Source organism: Tupaia chinensis, unplaced genomic scaffold (assembly GCF_000334495.1).
Source record: "Tupaia chinensis unplaced genomic scaffold, TupChi_1.0 Scaffold147282_1, whole genome shotgun sequence".
Classification (NCBI taxonomy): Eukaryota; Metazoa; Chordata; class Mammalia; order Scandentia; family Tupaiidae; genus Tupaia; species Tupaia belangeri.
In genome coordinates, this window is record NW_006207133.1 from 1,377,266 (window position 1) to 1,395,420 (window position 18,155).

The following is an 18,155-nucleotide window of genomic DNA, read 5'->3' on the forward strand; positions in this document are numbered from 1 at the left end:
TTAAAGTGTTTGGCCCCATCTTTTTTTTTTTTTTTTTTTTTTGGTGTCATTGTCACATTTTGGTATATGCTGGCTTTAGAGAATGATCTGGGAAGTTGAATCTTTCCTCTTTGATCTTTCTGGAGTTTGTATAGGAGTGATAATTTCTTTCTTAAATGCTTGATTAATAGAATTTACCAACAAATCCATTTGGACTTCGGGTTTTCCTTATATAAACATTTTAACTACAAGTTTCTTTAATACAAAGCTATTCAGGTTTTCTCTTCTTGAATTACTTTAATAGTTTGTGTTTCAAAGGATTTGGCCATTTTATCTAAGTTGTCAAATTTATAGACCTACAGTTGTTCATGATACGTCCTCATTACCCTCTAGAATCTGTAGTGATATCCCACCTTCTGTCCCCAATTTTGGTTATTTTTATGATTGTTTCAGTACGCAGACAGACCATGCTCTTTTCTGCTACACAAACTCGCAAGGTGGAAGATTTGGCAAGAATTTCTCTGAAAAAGGAGCCATTGTATGTTGGTGTTGATGATGATAAAGCTAATGCAACAGTGGATGGTCTTGAGCAGGTACTTTTTTTCTGTTACTTAAAACTTCAAGAATCATATTTGATATTGACTTATAATTGTGTGGAGAATCATCCAGTAAGCAAATGGATTAATGTACTTTAATTCAGATGCAGTGAACTTGGGTATTGGGTCTGTGGCTCTTCGAATATAAAATACCATAAACTCCAGTTAATTTGATTCTTTTATTCTGTTGATACTGCTTGTCACATGGGAGACATCATTAGCTCTGCTATTAATTTAAATGTAGTAAGAAAAATGTTCTTAGTAACTTATTTCAGAAAGATGTGAGATGAGGCAGGCAGTGAAGAAGACTGGCTTCTGGGCGTATAGCTGTGAAAGAATAGAAATGAGGTGATAGAAATTCAAACTGGGTTGATTAAAATTAGAACCTGAAACTTTAAGGGCCGGCCTTGAAGCGCAGTGGTTAAGTGCTGCACAGAAGAAGCCCAGTCTCACATGACTAACCAGAATTCAAGTCCAGCACCTCAATCTGAAAAAACCTGCTAGGGGCATACTTGCCCAGAATCCTGATGGGGTGGAGAATTGAAAGGAAAAAAACTACAGCAGGGAAAAAAGCCTACCATTTTTAAGAGTGAATATTTTGACAAATAAAACATTGCCTGTTACTGGACAAAGCTTAAAAAAAACTTTGGTTGGTCATTTAGAATGTAAAATGCTATAGGTAAGACATGAAAGCATTTATATTAGGTTTATCAGTACTGTCAAGTTTTGTTGGTTTATGAAACTGAAATGTCTGATTAATTTATCTTTGTTCACTTGAACCATTTGTAGGGTTATGTTGTTTGCCCCTCTGAAAAGAGATTCCTTCTGCTCTTTACATTCCTTAAAAAGAACCGAAAGAAGAAGCTAATGGTCTTCTTTTCATCCTGTAAATCAGTGAAATACCACTATGAGTTGCTGAACTACATTGATTTGCCTGTCTTGGCCATCCATGTAAGTGATTATGATGAATCTGTTAAAAACGGGTTATGTTTCTGATGTTCTGTAGATTGTGAGATTGAGGTTATGCTGTCTCCTCTAAACATAGTTCAGTCACTATGGGCAATTGATCCCATTTTGAAAGAACAAGGATTATAAAAGAGGCGCTATCATCCTTGGGGCTTTTAGTCCAGTGGGGAAGTGAGACATAGGCCAGGGAGTGAGTGAGCTTAAAATAAAGTAAGGTGACATAGTAACTCCATAGTATGAGGGTTCTACATCCAAACTCCCCAGAAACAGTCTCCAAGTTCCAACTGTAATGGATATTTTTTATTTTGTGGGCTTTTTTCTAGGGGAGGCAGAAGCAAAACAAGCGCACAACCACATTTTTCCAGTTCTGCAATGCAGATACAGGAATATTGCTGTGTACAGACGTGGCAGCAAGAGGGCTTGATATTCCAGAAGTTGACTGGATTGTTCAGTATGACCCTCCAGACGACCCAAAGGTAACTGGTGTCCTTGAGGTGTCTTCAGAAAGGCTCTACATTAAGGAGTGTACCTATTCTCTGGGTTCTCTGAAAAATTCATTAGTTTTATCCTTTAGTTATTCAAGTAACATTATGCTACATGGTGACCCTGCAGTATTTCTTCATTGCTAGTCAGGACATAAGGTTTTGCAGAGCCTGAAGGCAATGTGCAAGGATGTTTAAGAGACACATGTAGGACTCGAGCCAACCTTGGTGTGGTGTTTAAGGCGAATCCTACATGGCCAACTGCGTGGTTCAGGTGTCAGACCAGGTGGCTTGAAAGCATGCCCGGCACATGTGCTTGTGTGCCTGGCATTCCAAGACAAGAGTAAGAGGGGAGTGTTACATAGCCACCCCCATCGAGGTGATTCTCACTTTCCCTCTTTTATACAGTAAGTACACATGCCCTCTAGCAAAACCGAGGGGGAAAAAAAGGCATTTATGGGACTTTAATTGGGAATGGTAGATCCTTGGAATGGTCTTTTTAAGAACAACAAATATTTGAAGGAAATAACATTTGCTTAAGAGAGTAGACAGCGTGGGAACCAGCAGTTAGCGTAATGGCTATGTCGCTGGATTCCCACGTAGTCAACCACGGTTCGTGTCCCGGACCCGGTGGCTTAAAAAACTCACGCCGGGCGCGTGTGCGTGTGTGCCCAAGATCCCGAGAGGAGAATGGAGGAGAGGGGATTGCGGCGTGACCATCCCCCCTGGGGAGTGATTTCTCGCTTTCTGTCTCTATGTCTCTCTCTGTCTGTCTGGCGAGCGCACGCGCCCTACAGTGAAAATCTCTCACAAAAAAAAAAAAAAAAGAGTAGACAGCGTGTGTATGTTGTAGAATAAGCTTCATTGAGAAATATTTTCAGCAGTGGGTTATCATGAATTGCCAGCTAGCATTTAAACACTTTAGCCATTTCGAAGATACAGTACACTTTTACCTTCATTAGATTTCAGTACTAAAGTGAATGCCATGCCCATTCTTTTTGACCGTCACTGGCCTGTTAGCCTTTGGAATGGTGTGTGCAGAAAGTGCAGACCCAGCTTTACGGGGCGGGTGGGAGGGTAGTAAAGGCATTGTGTAGGTGCACCATCTTGAGACAGACAGGCTGACACACCTCCATCCACACCATGCACATGCTCAAGATGCAGTCATATTGCTAATGGGCTCATGCGAAGTCAGTTCATTCACTCAGATTTTTCTTTCTCCTCCAAAGGAATATATTCATCGTGTGGGTAGAACAGCCAGAGGCCTAAATGGAAGAGGGCATGCCTTGCTCATTTTGCGCCCAGAAGAATTGGGTTTCCTTCGTTACTTGAAGCAATCCAAGGTAAAGATCTTTGCTTGGAAAAATCTTACCTTGGGAACAGTTTCCTCTCAGAGATTATGAGTAAGGATCATTTTCAAATATGTCAAAGGAGTCTTGAGTCAGGGCAGTGTTGTTAAGAGTTAACAGCAGTTAAGCAGGTAAGATTTTATGTGCTGCTGCCCTACAGAGGAATTACCCACATGGCTGTGCCCTCCAGCTGTGTTGCTCAGTAGTGAGTCTTATGTCCCATTCTTGCCACTTCTGTTTCCTACCGCCCTATCGGGAACCGCCTTTGCACACATCTTCATAGTGCTTTCTTCCTTGTCCTGCAGAACACTCCTGCTTTAGCTAGTTGAGCTCTCCTCCATGTTCCCCCTGCAAGTGTGCATCAAGTGGTCATCTCACCACTTAACCTAACTCCCCTAGGAGACCGCATGCTCTGTGAGGGCAGGTCCAGGACTTGGGTATCTGTTTCTTACCCTCAGCACCCAGCACTGGTCTGGAATTTTTCCTAGTAAGCGATGACTGATAATAGAGTCTTCCTGTAGGTTTTTATGGTCACAGTGGCCTCAGGTTTCAGAAACCCCAGTCACAGGGCAACATACTGTTAAGGCCCCTTTCCTGAACCTTCAGACTATTTCAGTACTCCAGACCATCAGGATCAGAGGCATTCTTTAAAGCACTTCAGTGACTCACCATCTTTTGTCCAGTTCTCTTCAACTTAGCTTTCAGGAAGAAGGACATGGAGATCCTTACTCAGCAGAGCAGAGGTGAAACTTTCCATTGATGTTGGGAGAGTAGAGAAAGCATGTTTTGCTTTCTGACCTAAGGAGATTCCACAGGCCTTGTCATTCTTCCTTGACTTCAGACATCATTAAAATCTGAATGTTTATCATCCTGGTTTTAGTAATCTTTATACTTTTATTTTTTAGGTTCCATTAAGTGAATTCGACTTTTCCTGGTCTAAAATTTCTGACATTCAATCTCAGGTATGCCTTTAAAATGTGTGTGTGTGTGTGTGTGTGTGTGTGTGTGTGTGTGTGTGTGGTGTGTGAATTAGGGATCACCTGGGCCCAACACTCCCTTTGTGGTGTTTCAGTGGGCGGTCACTGTCTTCTTGAGTCTGCTCTTCCATGAAATGAGGGTTGGGGCCACATGATGCTAGGGTTCCTTGCTGTGCTGGCTACCAGATTCCTGTGCTCTCTTCCCCTTTCAATCCATGCCCTACAAGAACTTCGCATTGTTCTTACTGAAGCTTGATTTTGCAAGAAATCCAAAGTGAGCAAGTGTAGTACAGTGTTTTTATTTCATGTAGTGCCTTTATTGTAGTATATTTGAAATCTGCTCTCCTACTTTATTACAACCAATGTTTCTTTCTATTTCAGCTTGAAAAATTGATTGAAAAGAACTACTTTCTTCATAAGTCAGCCCAGGAAGCATATAAGTCATACATACGAGCTTATGATTCCCATTCTCTGAAACAGATCTTTAATGTTAATAACTTAAATTTGCCCCAAGTTGCTTTATCCTTTGGTTTCAAAGTGCCTCCTTTTGTTGACCTGAGTATCCTTTTCTTTGGTATGAAGTCCTTGAACTAAGGGACAAAAGCTTGACAGAGGGACATGGTGGGCGATGGGTTGGTGCATACTCTGCCTGCAGGCTGGAGGCTTGGGTGTTCATCCCGGTCAGTGTCTGCTCGTCTGTGCCATGTGGATACAGAGGTAGGTTGGAGGAAGCAGAGATTGATCATCACCATGGGGGTTTTAGGGACAAGGTAGTCTGTGACTTAAGCCTGAAAGACAAAGGCACTTACCTGGCAGGCAGTGAGAACCGGAAGTAGCTGCATCAGATGAAAACTGAGCCACAGGGCTCTGGCGGCTGCCTAGGCTACTTGGAGAGATGAGATGCTCTTACGCTGAAGAGAGAACAGGATCTTTCCAAAGAATTGTAGTGGTCTTAGAGCCATCAGAAGTTTTCTATAGGAAAGCGGTAAGTTCAGCCACAGAAAATGAAATTTACTGGGACCAGCAGATGGTGTAATGGTTATGTTGCTGGACTCCCACAGTCAACCAAGGTTCAAGCCCTGGACCTGGCGACTTAAGCTCACACTAGGCTCATGTCTGTGCATCCCCAAAATCCCAAGGGAGTGGAGGAGCAGGGATTGCAGCATAGCCATCCCTCCTTTGGTGGGGGGGTTGTTTTCTTGCTTTCTGTCTCTGGTGAGCGCATGTGCCCTATAGCAAAAATTTCTCTTTTAAAAAAAAAAAAATTTTTTTCAACTTACTCAAGGTGAAGCAAAGGGGATACTGCCGATTTCTTCTGTTGCCATCTGTGTGTGCTTTATTACCACATTTTCAGCAGAAGGAATTGAACCAGCTAAAATGAATACTAGACATAGAATAAATACTACAGCAGTGAGTCCTGCGTTGACTTAAAGGATTATCTTTGGGGTCACCTTCCGCCTTGTAGTCATTGAGTTAATGTCTAATGTAATGAGTAGGAGTTGAATCATGTAGAAGGAAGAATAGCTTCTTCACTTGGCTAAGCATTCCCAGATCAGTTAGAATGAAATTAAAGTCATTCATTTTGACATTGGGGCATTTAACCCAAGTATTATACTGAGCTTTAAAGTTATCCCTGCTAATTTTAGTCCGTGATTGTGGCATTCCTAATTTTCTGGAAATTGATCTTGTAGACTGATGTTTTGGGTTGCAGTGGAGCCGCAGTAGTGCACGTGCTGGTTTTTTGTCTGTGTAGGTGTTAGATGGGACTTCGTTGTCTCCGTTGGTTGCTTTCCTTAACAGTCACCTTTAGATGTGAACAGCAATGCAGACAAGCGTAAAAAGAGAGGAGGCGGAGGTGGATTTGGCTACCAGAAAACCAAGAAAGTCGAGAAGTCCAAAATCTTTAAAAACATTAGCAAGAAATCATCTGATGGAAGACAGTTTTCTCACTGAAAAGAAACCTTTTTTTATTTTGAATAACATTGTCCTAAAATGAATTTTTATTATTTTATTTTTTGCTTTAACAAAGGAAATTTTTTTAGCCTTTAGAATTTGGACGGATCCAACAAAACTGTATATTAATTTGGGTTGCCAGCACTGAGCACTGTATTTTCCAGCAAGTCTCTTACTTTTGGGATAGAAAACATTTTAGTTTTCCTTGATTGTCCAAGGGGAAGGTGAGGAGTCTTTTTGATCTTTTTTGTGATAATACAGTATGTTAAAATATCCCACCACCCCCAAATTAACGTTGTCCTTTCATATAATTCTTTTTGTACCTTCTCTTCTTGGTATATGATGATTTTGTGGCAAGGGTGTTACACTCTCTCACTTGCTGTAAAAGGTGACCTAGTATACTGGGTGGATGGTGGTAATGCAGAAGAGAGACTGTTTAATTTCAGGTTGTAGTTGTTTCTTGAACCTTCACGTAGTTCTTGACACTTTCTGAAAATGCTACAGTATAAAAAGGGCAGGGAACTGAGGGAATACCTAAGAAGCACCTGAAGTTAAAGGTGGCATCACTTTCATATATTCCATATTTTCAAACAGTGAGCCTTTTCTTGGTTTTTTTTGTTTTGTTTTTTAAGAAATATGGGTTATTTGTCATTGTTATTTGAATACAGTGTCTTGTAGCAGTTTTTAAAATTTGGAGAGCTGGGGGTTGTGGTTTTGAGCCTCGTTTGTACTGATATAATGTAATACTGTGCCACTCTTCATTTGGTAGCTTAGCAAAGGCTTTTTTTAGAAACAGGATGATGGTCTTCCTCACTTCCACTTCTCCATGGTGGTTGAGATTTTGATAAGCCCTTCTGACTCTGCAGAGTACTTAGAAGACAAGGCCAGGTATCAGTGGACTTAAAGCCAAGCCATCAACAGCACGCACTGTGCATTAATAGTAGTATCTCTGTGAGAAAAATTACCAGTTGCAGATCCACAAAACAAAGTAAATTCACAGTGAAAATGAAAAATGAACAGAATCAGAAAAATAAAGTGATTTAGACACATGGTTTGTATTTAGGCAGATGTTTTGGTTGTAGGAACATTTGATTTCTAATGTGTTTTGTGTAGAATGTGACCACGAAATAGTTATGATTTTTAGCAATTCAAAGCCAAAGTTGCTGGCATTATTTTGCTGTCATGCTAGTTAATATTCATAGTCTTACATGTAAGCCCTCTGAGAAATCAGAAGTAGACGAAATAGTCTGATAGGTGACTTCCAGTAAGAAAAGAACAAAATCCTACCTCTGGGCTTGACTGCTTCTACCCCTGGCTTTCTGCTGAATTCCTAACTCCTGGCATTTAATGACTTTGTCTAGTACCTCCACTTTTCTAAAGCAATCATGTTTTTTAAAATGTACAAAAGCAAGAGGAAGAATATTTAATCATTTAACAGAAGTAAATACTGTTGATATTTTGGTATATAACGTAGTTTTTTGAGTGTATGTTCATACTTCAATTTTTTCTACCAAGAATTAAGTCATCCTCTACCTGCTACTTGTAACCAGCTTGTTTCATAACATGTTATTTCCTGTGTCATTAAATAATCACATCAGTCTTGTATTTATGTTAGACTGCTTTGTTATCTCGTACTTGTTCTTCCAGGATTTGGGTTCTTAGACACTTGCTTGCCCCAGACTGGCAGTCCCTGTCTTGGCATGTCTAGTGCACCCCTATTTTTCTGGTCATTGTTAACCCCCTAGTATGAATCCAGCCTAGAGGTTTTGTGAGGGGAGTACACCAGAAGGTGGAAAGATTGCTCCTACTGTAATAACTCAGCTGGTTTCAGGTACTAGATAGTGCTTTGTGCCTTTCTGGTGGCGGGTGTGGGTGTTAGACTTGGCAAGTGGGAGAGAAGTGGCTTCAGCCATGCGGGTGGGAGGCAGCATGAGCAGGGAGCCGCACAGATTACTGTATGCAAACAGAAGGCGTTGTGTCCTCTGGGCTGCAAGTGGTGCTTAGTCATTGCTACATCTATGTTGTTTTAGTTTAAGCAGCCAGCTTCATGTAAATAAAGCTGAATTCAAGATATCCATGAGAGGATCTTGTTTGTTCATAAATGTAAAAACAAGGATTAAAAGCGAGTGCTCCCCCAGGTGTGTGTGCCCAAAATCCCAAGAGGAGAATGGAGAAGGGATTGCGGTGTGGCCATTCCTCCCCCCAGGGAGGGGGATGATTTCTCACTTTGTCTCTCCAGCGAGTGCACACACCCTATAGCAAAAATCTATCTAAAAGAAATAAAATAAAAAGTGAGTGCTCAGGTCAGCTGGTGGCATGGTGGTGAAGGCGAGTCCCACGTGGCCGATTGTGTGGTTGATAAACATGCCCAGAGTCACAAGAAGAATATGGAGGAGAAAGGACTGGGTGTGGCCATTCACTCCACCTTGGCAGGGATGGTGATTTCTCACTTTGTCTCTCTCTGTCTCAGTCAGTGCACATACCCTTTAAAAGAGAGAGAGAGAGAGAGAGTGCTCAAACCAGAATGCCTGGATTCAGATTCCAGCTGTGCCAGTTAGTAACTTCTCTAGATCTATTTCATGAGTAAGATAAAGCAAGCAGTACCTACTTGAAAGGTGGTTGAAATCTGGAGAGCACCTGTTGCAAAGTGCTCTGTGTTGTGAGCTGTTGTTGCTTTGTCATCCAATAGGAAACACTTGCTGTCTTCAGCAGCAGGTACAGGGGCTCGTCTAAAATACTGAGTCATTTTGAGCCTCTTGGACTAAGACTTTCTCCCCTGGAGTTTGAAGAACAGGCAGACCCTCAGAAGGATCTGATTCTGCAACGCCTTCACCAGGGCTGTCAGGTAGATCAGTGCTGTGGTACGGTTAAATGGAGGCAACAAAGTGCCTTTGACTCTAATTCATCATGACTTAAAAGCCTGCTCAGTGCCAGAAACAGACAAATACTACGGATATTTCTAGGTGTGGAAATCCTGCATCTTTGGGTTCTAGTGGATGATGTTCTGATTCAGTATGCCTTTGGCAGGGCAGAGGGGTCTGGGTGAGTCTCACGCACAGGTAGATTGGGAAGCACCCAATCTAGAATCCATACACATAGCCTTAATATTCTGCCCTGACCTTACAGAGTGAAAATGTTCAACACAGAATAACATCAGTATGTATGTATATCCACAAACAGGTGACCCATGGGTCCAGGTTTTCCAGGGATAACAGCTCTGCTGGTGTGTAAATGCCATTGAGAAGCAGCAAGCTGTAGCATGGCCCATGTACCTCCATCCCATACAGAGCCTTTTGAGCCTGTGATCCTTCCACGCTCTTGACTCAGTCACTCCATCACTGCTCGGTTTGGGCACAGATTAAACTGATTTTCAAGTCCCCGGGCCAGGAGTCAAACCACAGCCACAGGGGATCTGGTTCCCTTACCCATGAGACCACAGGCCTAGCCTGTGACCAGGGTTTTTTAGCCAGTCAGACACACTTGCCCAGACTCGATCAAATTGATGAATAAAAACAAGAAGCACAAACAGAAGTGGCTTCCTCGTCCAGGCTCAAGCCTTTGGGAACAAGTAGTTCCCACCATAGCATCCAGAAAGATGTACTCAGATGGATTGTATGTGGCATGACTTTGGCATGACCCTGCCTTCCATCTACCTGCCTTCATCTTGCCTGTTTCTCTAGCTTAGTTCTGCGTGCCATCTAAAAGCCTTTCAATTAATTCCTTTTCAACTTAAATCACTCAGTATGACTTTTGCTCATAACTAAAAGCCCAAGATATAATAACCACTATACTTTGTTTTCTCTCTCTCTGTAAAATAAGCAAATTCATTGCTACCATTCATGCTGTCCTTGCTCAGAGCCTTCCTGCACTTGAGCACAGGGAAATGGTTGATTTTGAGCAAGGCCAGGACTTGAAACATCTAAGGCAAGGCTATGTTAACAAGTGGCAAGCTCAATTCCTCTAGGGTCAGATTATGGAGAAACGACGTTTTGGAGGCAGGACAGAGCCTCAGCTGGAAAAGGCCACAGGGGTCATCACGCTTTGCAGGACAGCAGATTTTAGAGTCAGGCAGGCTTTCAGTAAGTAGTTTACCCTCTCCATTCTCATCTCTAGAAAGGAAGGAGTGGTATCCACAGATAACATACACAGAGTTGGCTCTTAGAAATGAGGATAATGATAGCACTGAGACTAGCAAGAATGGTAGAAAAGGGAAGAAAGGTCAGAAACATGGAAAATGGCATTTCCTAAGACTCACCTGCCTTCTGTGCCCTCTCCCCACCATTAGAAAATTGTGGTTTGGAGTGCTTTAGACCAATAAACTACTAAAAGGCATCTTCTTTCTAAGGAAGTCTCTGCCCTTTTCATGGTTCCCAATGTTCCCAGCAGAGGGCCTCTCAGACCTGTCAGAGCCAAAGGAGATTGCCACTAGGAGGGAGTGTTGTACTCAGAGGCACCTCCACAAGGGAGCAATGCTGAGTAGTTTAGCAGAGAAGTACTACAGAAGTGTCTGTTTCTCCCACATAGGAGAAAGGACAGAGTAGGGAACAAGCAGGGACACATGTGCCAGGCTCTGTCACTCTCAGAGCATCCACTTAGGAGGACATTGAGAAATGAGTCTGCCTTCTGGCTAGGGCAGGTTCAGAGCTAAGGACTATAGATTTCAGCTCTTTTAAGCCCCCAGCACCCCTGGATAGGATAGTGCTGTAGTTTTCAGTGTTTCCCCTCAAAAAAGTTATGTGTCAAGATTTGGTTGTGTCAAGATTCCAAGGGTAAAAACTTAATCTGACTGTGGTGTTGAAAGGCAGTGCCTTTAGGAGGATTTGGAGCCTAAGTCATTGAAGGCCTTGTGGATTGTTCAGAAATTCCCAACAGAAAAAGAAATGCCTGAAATTAGGATAAAAGTTACTCAGTAAGAACCCCAAGATTAACTCCTGGTTAGGAGAGACAATAAGAACAGAACAGAGGTTCATGGACAAGGATGCTATATGCTACTCTTACCTTTGTGATGCAATGCTTGGGACTCTGCCAGAAACCCCAGTAGATATGACCCCTTGGATCTCCAAATGCTGAGCTGAATAAACCTCTATAAATTAAACAGACTCAAAGATTTTCTGTTATTAACAACAGGATGGACTAGAAGAGGTAATATCATCCAGATGTCACAATGAGGAAGCAGAAGCAGATCAGAACAGAGAATACAGTAGCTAGTAAATAGCCTGGCCTGGATAGAAATGCTCTTCTGCTCAGCCCTAAAGCCAGGCTGCTTTCCCACTTTGACTCAGGCCACAGTGGGCTGTGGTTGCCTTCTTACCTCCACGCCAATGCTGCTCATGACCTCATATGGAGACAGAAGATACTGGCAAGTTCTTGTGCATCTGAGCCCAAACCCAGTGTTGGTGATGCTGGGGCAGGGCACAGAAGGCTTGACTTCCAGCCCTGATGCTCCAGCAAAGACAGTTACATGAGTGACTTTCAGTGAGGAAAATGAGAAAGGTCTGTATCTTAGTCTGTTTTCTGTCATTATGATAGAATACCTAACACTGGGTAATTTATAAAGAACACAGGTTTCCTTAGCTCACAATTCCAGAGTCTGGAAGTCCATGATGGAGGACTGCCTCCGGCCAGGGTCTTCTTGCTGCATCATAACATGGAAGTGGCATCTCATGATGAGAGGGCAAGAAAGTGTGCATGTGTGAAAGACCCCAGGAGTAAGCTGAGCTTGCTCTTTCATCAACTCACTCTCAGTAACTAATCCACTCCTGCTCTAATTAACTCCCTCCCTAGAGAAGGGGACTAATCCATTCATAAGACTGGAGCCTTTATGACCTCATCACCTCCCATAAGTTTTCACTCCCAGCACCCCCGTGGTCCCTCACTGGGACCAAACCTCAACCTGAATGTTAGTAGGAATAACCACATCCCGACTGTAGCCATCAGACACCCAGAAGCAGCATCCTAGACTTCATTCCAATAGCATGTATTTGAGCATCTGCTTAGTTTCATTCTACAAGCTTTCGTTGAGATCAATCTGAGGGAAATCTTAGTCCCACAAAGAGAAAATGACTGACTCTGAGGCTAAATGCTTGAGCGTAGGTTTGGGACAGTATGATGTCAGAACTCAGTCCTGAAGGACACTGTGACTGAAAGAGAAGGGGATCAAGAAAGGGAGGACAGTGTGTTCAGGCAACATGAGCTGCATGAGCAGAGGAAAAAGGCAACTTGGGGCGGCATAGGGGACAGCATGGAATGGAGTCTGCCTGTATATGAATTGTGGCACTGTCACTTGCTAGGGGCCTCATAAATGCCATTTGTAAAATACCACCATTACCCTCTGTGGGCTGCTGTAAGGGTTGTAGGAACTAGCACAGCAAGTGCTTCAGAAATCACAATGCGCTCTGCTAATAGCCTAGAGACAACTGCCTGTGGAAAGGCAGTGGAAGATGGGACTAGGGACCTCAGAGGATATCAGAGAATCAAGGCTAGGAAAAAGCCAAGCAGGAAGTTTTGAACTGGAATTTGGTTTGCAATGGAGAAGAGATGTCATATCCTATGTGCATTCAGATTATCCTGGCTAATGCTTAGGGTGGAGAGGATCAGGGTGAAACTGGAGGTGGGGAAAATGCAACCAGAGAAGGGAAGAAAGAACAGGTGGGAGGACATTGTGTCCTGCTGTCCTCCAGGCATAACCAGTGATGCTGGAGTGAAGAAGGGATGGTTCAAAGAGGACAACAGGGTGTGATGAGCACAAAGATCAGATAATGGGAAGGCAGAGCCAGTAGCAAATGCAGAGAAATTGATGTTTGGCCCTGCATAAGTAACTTTATCTTGTTAATTCACTTTCCTCATCTAACTAATTGGAAATAGTTCCTGCCTTGCAGGATTATCATGTGAATGAAATAAACCAACAAATGCAAAGCAGTTTTTCATAAAAAGACAAAACAAGAGTAACTCCCTCTCTCCTGCTCTGAAAGTGCTGTCCTTTCATTATTCCATGTGGCTGACCTTTAGCTTATTAGCCAGTTCCACAATTTCAGTTCCTTAAGTCCACTTCTGTACTTTGTGTTTACATCTTCTTCATATTGAATTTTCTTTCTCTGGATATTTTAAGTCTGAACCTAGACCAGTGGTTCACAATTTAGGTGGATTTTGCTCTGCAGGGCACATTCAGCAATATCTGGGGACATTTTAATTTTGATGAGTAGGAGGGGGACGCAGCCAGCTCTTAGTAGGTAGAGGCCAGGTTTGCTGCTTACCATCCTACTGTGCAAAGGACAGCCCCACTACACAGTTTACCCAGCCCCAAATGTCAGCAAGACAAAGGTTGGGAAACCTTGATCAGGGAAGGGCCCGGAGAACATGGACTGAATCTTACCTTTGTAGCCCTCATGTCCAGCAAGCAGAGTATAAGTGCAACACGTAGCAATTGAGCAGAGAAGAAATCAGGAAGTGATGTTTGCTTATAGGAAGTTGGGGACTTAATCTGGAGCAAGATGAGTTTGAGAATTCAGTGGCTATCCAGAGGTACTTCTGATAGAGGACTGGAAGTCAAAAGACAATTGGAGCAAGACATTTAGAACCACACATTCATCCATCATAGCTTTACTGAGCTGCTATTTTGTGTGATGCATTATGCTAGAGGCTGTGGCAGCACAGATGAGGAACACAGTCCCTACCCCTACAGAACACCGGGTCTACAGAGAGGAAGAAATAGGAGCAGGTCTGTCCTGAGCAAAACTTTATGGGAGCCCAGAGGACGGGCAGCTGGCCCAGACTGAGGAACTCACAGACCCTGTGAGCACCAGCCAGCAACAGGAGGCATCAGTAGAAATGTCTTGGGTAAAGAAGAGCAAAGGATGGAAGGATATTTCAGGCAATGGGAACAGCTCATGCAAAGCGTGAATAACAGCTGTTCCCGGTGGGCCAGTGAAAAAGGCCTTGTGGCAGAGGAGTGAGGTGTGTGTAGGTGGGAATAGCAGGCAAGATCAGAACAGTAACAATAAGCATTGCTCTGTGCTCACTCTTTGGAAAGGAGTAGAATGTCTTTTGGTTTTGTTTTGTTGTTGTTTTGACTCAGCATCCACTTCTCCTTTGGATAAGCAACCATTTTTCTTAGAGAATTACCTCTCCCCCCTCTCTCCCTTCCCCTGTTGGAGGTGCAGGTATGAGAAAAAGCTAGAACAATGAGACTTTCTCCAATGCAATGTAAAATTTCAGGAGTTATGATGTAAATATTGGGAAGAAATTAGTTAAAGCTCTTTAACTGTAGCTCTGAATCCTAATGAGATTGTCAAGTACTTCCTGCGTTTGGAACCTCTAGTGCTGCCTGGTTTTGGATTTTTCAAACCTTCTCATTGATTCTGTGGGCCCTTACCTACTATTTTTTCCCCCTTAAGTTACATAGTCCTTTCTGTTACTTTCAACCAGAGTACCTTAACCAATAAAGTCAGAGAGGAAGACATAGAGAGAAAGAATGCAACAGATAACCCCAAAATAGGAAGAGAACCAAGACTATAACCGGGCATAGATTCCACTGTGGACTTTTTCAAATTTTTAGGAAAGATAAAAAATAGCAGGTTTAGGGGGAACCAGCAGTTAGCGTAATGGCTGTGTCGCTGGACTCCCACGTAGTGGACCACGGTTCACGTCCTGGACCCGGTGGCTTACAACACACACCGGGCGCGTGTGCGTGCATGCTCAAGATCCCGAGAGGAGAATGGAGGAGAAGGGATTGCGGTGTGACCATCCCCCCTGAGGGGTGATTTCTCCCTTTCTGTCTCTATGTCTCTCTCTGTCTGGCGAGCACACATGCACTATAGCGAAAACCTCTCCCAATAAATAAATAAAAAAAAAAAAAAAAAAAAAAAAAAAAAAAGCAGGTTTAGCCCAGCCAGTGGCATGGTGGTTAAGGCAGCTTGATGCTGCATGGATGACTGCATGGTTCAAGTCTCAGGTCCAGCAACTTGAAAAACATGCTGGGTGTATGTGCATGCATGCCCAAAATCCTGAGAAGAGAATGGAGGAAAAGGAATTGTGGAATAGTCATCGCCCTCAGGGATGCTTTCTCACTTTCCCTCTCTTTCTTTCTCTGTCTCCCAAGAGCACATGTGCCCTATAACAAATTTTAAAAGAAGAAAAAATAGCTGGTGTTCAACCCCCTTTTTTATTTAGTGGGGTTACAGAAATGTTAGTTGTTCTCCAGAAACCATTCTTTCTCAATTCAGAGCCTCTGGGAACACCTGGCCTCTCAGAATAAGACAACCTTGTCTGATCTCGGTTGCAACTAAGTGTAGTCATGCAACTAAGTTCTAGTCAATGAAATATCAGAAGCATCATATGCAACTTCTGAAAAGTAGGTTAAAAAGATGGAATCACATACCTTTACATGTTTTCTCTGTAGTGTCACTTCTTCCTTTCTGGCTGGAAAGCAGAAATGATGTCTAGAGTATGGATTATGAGGTTGCGTGCTAAATATGGTAACACCCCAAATAGATGGAACTTAAGTGTGTGACAGTGCTCTCACTCAGAACCTTGGATGTGGAGTAATCAAGGTCAGGAAGAAAGCAGTGAAGGGGTCAGCCCAGTACCTTGGTAGCTAAGGGAACCAGATCCCATGTGACTGACTGCATAGTCCAACTCCTAGCCCTGGCAGCTTGAAAAACACTTCAGGTGCATGTGCATCCATTCTCTAAATCCCAACAGGATGGCAAAATGGAGAAGGGATTGCAATGTGGCTACACACCATTGGGGGGGGCGCTTTTTCCCTCTTCCTCTCTGTGTCTCTCTGTCTCATTTGGCAAGGTTATGCACCCTCTAGCCACTTCTTCCTCCACAAAAGGAGCAGTCAGTATTCCTAGACAGGAGCCACACAGCGCCCGGTCCTAGCAGTGGTGTCCTGTGAACTAAGTACTAATTTCCTGGCTACTTTTTCTCTTCAAAAATAGCTTTTGAGCTGCCAGCTTCTTTCAGTCAGCAACTGAAGTGGCCTGGGAAAGTAGTGTTGTTCAGTTATTTTTAGGATGGAAGACAGGCATATCCCTGGTCTAAAAGAAAGAAGAGTTCAAAGGAGGAGAGATTGAAGATGAAAAAGAAATAATGAGGGTACTTGATGAAGCAAAGTTACACAGAATGCTGGCAGGTGAGTAATGAATTCAGCATATGACACTTTCCTGTAAGGCCTCTTCCTCACCCTGAATGGTACTTAAGATTTGTTTCATAAGAGCCACTCTTAGTATCTTTGGCTTTAAGGAGTAGCATTCTCACTCCCCTGGAATCAGCCCCTGGAGGCTTTCTGGCTGGCGTTGGTGCACCTGAGAGCTATGGTGTCTGCAGTGAGGCCGAACAGTGGCCCCTCCCTTATCTCCTCATCGTAATTCCCCAAAACCATAACTGTGTTACCTTTAATAACAAAAGAACTTTGCAAATATGATGAAGTTAATGGTTTTAACATGGGATGATCCTGAGTTATCCAGGTGGGCCCACTATAATTCTCAAGGGTCCTTATGGGAGGGAAGAGGGTGAGAGTCTGAGAGTGTGATGTGACAACAGAAGCAGAGGTTGGGAATTGCAGAGGGATTGATTCCTTCTTTCTGCACTGGCCTTGAAAGGAGGAAGAGCCATGAGCCCAAGAAGCAGAGTATAGACAGATTCTCCCTCAGAGCCTCCAGAGAGAAACCAGCTTTCCTGACATTCTGATTTAGCTCAGGGGACCCAGTTCAGACTTCCAATAATTATAAGATAAACTTGTGTTGCTTTATGACACTAAGTTTGTGGTAATTCGTTAGCAATAGGAAACTAACTAGCATCTTTCCTTCATTTCCAGTTAAAGGACTTTTTGTACATGTGCACGTTTCTTGGGATTCTTGCCACCACTTGCAAGAGAGACACTGTGAAAGACTGGGCTTCTGAAGGGAACACGGTTTCACTGCAATGGAAACTTGGGCTTAAATATTAATGGAACTCCATCAGACTTGAAGACTCTTTAAAGCAAGTTCGTTTTGACCTCAAATTAAACTTCTGACAGTCTCATAGACTATTCAGCAAACTTCCAATGTGGCGAGGAATTAAATTCACCAACATGCCTTCCTTGGAAGAATTGTCCTCTGGGGATAGCAGGGCGAGCACACCCTCTCATCAGCAGTAGGTGGAGCACAGTAAGGGACCGACATTTGTGAGTTTTCCTCAGTCCTTTCCAGTGCCTTTTGGGCATAAATGGTTGGAGTACTCGATTTTTTAGTCCAACTTCTTTTTTTTTCAACTTTAGATAACTGCTTTACATGCCAGAGGGGTTCCCATAGCAATATTTTCTGAGCGATAGTTGAACTAGATTGCATCATTGAAACCCAGGAGAAAATATTAATAACAACCTGAGAGCATCTAATAATTTTATAGAGTCTCAGAGCTGTTGGAACAGAGGGATGGATGAATTGCCTGAGCAATTAGAAGTGCTGCCACCAGCTCCTACACAAGGCAGCATGCGGGCTGCACAGCACCCTCCCCCGTATCTTCCTCTCTAGTCACCCATGCAAGCTGCTCAAATACTTAATAAAGGAGTGTCCCAGCCATGGCAGCAGAGTCCACAGCATGCTGGACTGCCATGCTGGAAGCCACATGCTAAACACAGGTTTGGATCCCTTGGCTGTCCTGAAAACACACTTGATAGGTGCTCAGTGCTCAACATTCTGAGGAGGGATGGGGACAAAGGTCACAAGGATTGTGCTGTAGCAAGCAAGACAGTGTTAAGAGTACTTTTTCCCTCTACTTTCTCTTGCTCGCTCTCTTTCTCATCCTCTTTGTCTACTGAGTATTCTCATCCATTCTGTCATCATAAAGAAAAAAGAAAGAAATAACAAAAGA

The 18,155-nt window shown here is 43.2% G+C and overlaps 1 protein-coding gene and 1 long non-coding RNA gene across 2 annotated transcripts in view; both read left to right on the forward strand.

Moving 5' to 3' along the window:
- The window catches only part of DDX18 (DEAD-box helicase 18), a 17,222-nt gene extending 8,847 nt beyond the window's left edge, over positions 1-8,375 (forward strand). The window contains exons 8-14 of the mRNA XM_006169543.3: positions 433-572; positions 1,365-1,526; positions 1,865-2,017; positions 3,253-3,366; positions 4,278-4,334; positions 4,731-4,908; positions 6,160-8,375. Coding sequence (XP_006169605.1) covers positions 433-572; positions 1,365-1,526; positions 1,865-2,017; positions 3,253-3,366; positions 4,278-4,334; positions 4,731-4,908; positions 6,160-6,302 — 947 coding nt within the window. The 3' untranslated portion in view covers positions 6,303-8,375. The remainder of the gene's footprint in view (positions 1-432; positions 573-1,364; positions 1,527-1,864; positions 2,018-3,252; positions 3,367-4,277; positions 4,335-4,730; positions 4,909-6,159) is intronic.
- Positions 8,376-15,370: 6,995 nt separating this feature from the next.
- On the forward strand, positions 15,371-17,343 carry LOC106734013 (uncharacterized). Its single transcript, XR_001369804.2, has 2 exons — positions 15,371-16,437; positions 17,122-17,343. It is a non-coding gene; the product is annotated as an uncharacterized LOC106734013 (long non-coding RNA).
- The last annotated feature ends 812 nt before the right edge of the window (positions 17,344-18,155 follow it).